Consider the following 2,165-nt stretch of genomic DNA (forward strand, 5'->3'; position numbering starts at 1 on the left):
GTCGGTGCAGCAGCAGCCCTCCCACGGCTCCGTCTGTCTCCGCAGGCTGCTGGGCGGTGAGGGGGCCTGGCACCGTGCGGGGATTCCCAGGGACATCCATCTTGGTGAACTGCACATACCGGTACAACCAGAAGAAGATGCCGAAATTCTGGTGCAAACCGGGATTAATTTCTACCTGTGTTAAAGACTTCGTCATCACCTCGGAGCAGGAGCCCGTGGTGCGGCGGGGCCGATTCTCCATCGAGGACAATCGGGCACAGCGGATGTTCATGGTCACCATGGAGGACCTGGCCAAGGAGGACGAGGGCACCTACCGCTGTGGGGTGCGAACGGGCATAGGCCGGTTTGATGATCATGACGATGTGAACGTGACTGTATTCCTAGGTCAGTACTTGTGTTTCCCCCCTGCACAGCACCAGTGAGCACCACGTTGGGGGGCCGGGGCCAGGCTGTGGGAGGAGATGGTACCCGGGAGGTGGGGGTGTGTGGAGGGAGTGCCATGAGTGGAGGGGATGGAGGTCGTGGCTCTGAGGTAGAGCCACAGGGAATGGCAGAGCCACAGGGAACCGCAGAGCTCCCAGGTTGTTCCCTGCAGGGGAATGGACCCAGGGGCAACTGCACAGGGACATGGAGCAGCCCAGAGCCTGGCCCGGGCAATGCTCAGGGCAGGGACCCTTTGCCCACAAAGAGCTGCTGTTGGGGGCCAGGGTTCAGGGCCAAGCACAAATCAGGGACAGGGACAGCTCAGTTGTGTCTCCACCAAGGACCACCCCCAGCACCACTAAACTAGAACTGCTGTTGGCAATAAAGCTGTCTCCTTGCCTTTACTAAGGCCAGAGCTGTGAAGGTACCGGCAGTGGGTCCGTGTGTAAGGCTTTGGTCTGAGCCGGGACCATCCCATGGCTGTAGGAGAAAGCATGGGTGACACCCAGCATGGGTCTGGTCCCTGCACATGGGCTGTGTTTGTCCTGCCTGTCGCCACCTGTCCTCAAAACCCTCCTCACACATAGGAGGTTCTTCCAAAGGGTTTGCCCCTCACAGAGCAGGCTCTGCAAGTTGCTGATGGGTGGGAGGGAGGACACTGTGGAGGTCTGCTACTTCCAGCAGATGAGGGATGGGGACAGAGAGAAAGCCTGGAGAGACCCAGTCAGGGCACTGGGCATGGGGCTACTGGGCGACAGCAGTGCTGTGCTGGGGACAGCTGAGGGGGACGTGCTGGGGGCAGGAAGGGGACCCAAGGGGTCAGGGGCAGGAGTGGGGCCAGGGGTGGGACAGCAGGGCTCAGGGGACAGTGCATGGCGGTATTCTCAGTCACAGGGGCATCAGGAAGTCAGCTGAGATCAGACGAAACAAAAACCACATGCTCTTGAGAAATTTCCAGCATCAACGGTGTCATATCCCACACAGAAGAGGAAGCAAAGCCCCAGAGACACAACGAAGAAGGAGAGTGAGGGGCAGGAGGGCTGCCCTGACGTGCGACACGGGCGAGCCTGCCCATGGGGCTCCTGCTGCTCGCCTGGATGCTGCTGCCAGGTAGGGCTGAGGCTGGGGCTCAAGTCCCACCCTGAGCCAACCCCATGGGGCAGGAGGTGTCCCTGCAGCAGCAGCGCTCCCACGGCTCCGTCTGTCTCCGCAGGCTGCTGGGCGGTGAGGGGGCCTGGCACCGTGCGGGGATTCCCAGGGACATCCATCTTGGTGAACTGCACATACCGGTACAACCAGAAGAAGATGCCGAAATTCTGGTGCAAACCGGGATTAATTTCTACCTGTGTTAAAGACTTGGTCATCACCTCGGAGCAGGAGCCCGTGGTGCAGCAGGGCCGATTCTCCATCGAGGACAATCGGGCACAGCGGATGTTCATGGTCACCATGGAGGACCTGGCCAAGGAGGACGAGGGCACCTACCGCTGTGGGGTGCGAACGGGCATAGGCCGGTTTGATGATCATGACGATGTGAACGTGACTGTATTCCTAGGTCAGTACTTGTGTTTCCCCCCTGCACAGCACCAGTGAGCACCACGTTGGGGGGCCGGGGCCAGGCTGTGGGAGGAGATGGTACCCGGGAGGTGGGGGTGTGTGGAGGGAGAAGAGCGGGTCAGAGCCCGGCAGGCACCTGCTGCATCTGTCCCCTCTTCACATTTGCAGCCCCGACGCCCACGGCGGGG

The 2,165-nt window shown here is 60.9% G+C and overlaps 2 protein-coding genes across 2 annotated transcripts in view; both read left to right on the forward strand.

Annotated features, from left to right (window-relative positions):
• Positions 1-48: 48 nt before the first annotated feature.
• Positions 49-1,845, forward strand: LOC104125340 (CMRF35-like molecule 1; the record flags this gene model as incomplete). Its single annotated transcript, XM_035893381.1, has 2 exons — positions 49-384; positions 1,637-1,845. Coding segments are annotated over exons 1-2 (456 nt in total), but the record flags the coding sequence as incomplete, so codon positions are not given.
• The window catches only part of LOC104125341 (CMRF35-like molecule 1), an 8,137-nt gene continuing 7,795 nt past the window's right edge, over positions 1,824-2,165 (forward strand). Inside the window, exon 1 of the mRNA XM_035893394.1 lies at positions 1,824-1,975. Coding sequence (XP_035749287.1) covers positions 1,855-1,975 — 121 coding nt within the window. The 5' untranslated portion in view covers positions 1,824-1,854. The remainder of the gene's footprint in view (positions 1,976-2,165) is intronic.

Source organism: Egretta garzetta, unplaced genomic scaffold (assembly GCF_000687185.1).
Source record: "Egretta garzetta isolate BGI_Z169 unplaced genomic scaffold, ASM68718v1 scaffold34, whole genome shotgun sequence".
In the NCBI taxonomy this organism is placed as follows: domain Eukaryota; kingdom Metazoa; phylum Chordata; class Aves; order Pelecaniformes; family Ardeidae; genus Egretta; species Egretta garzetta.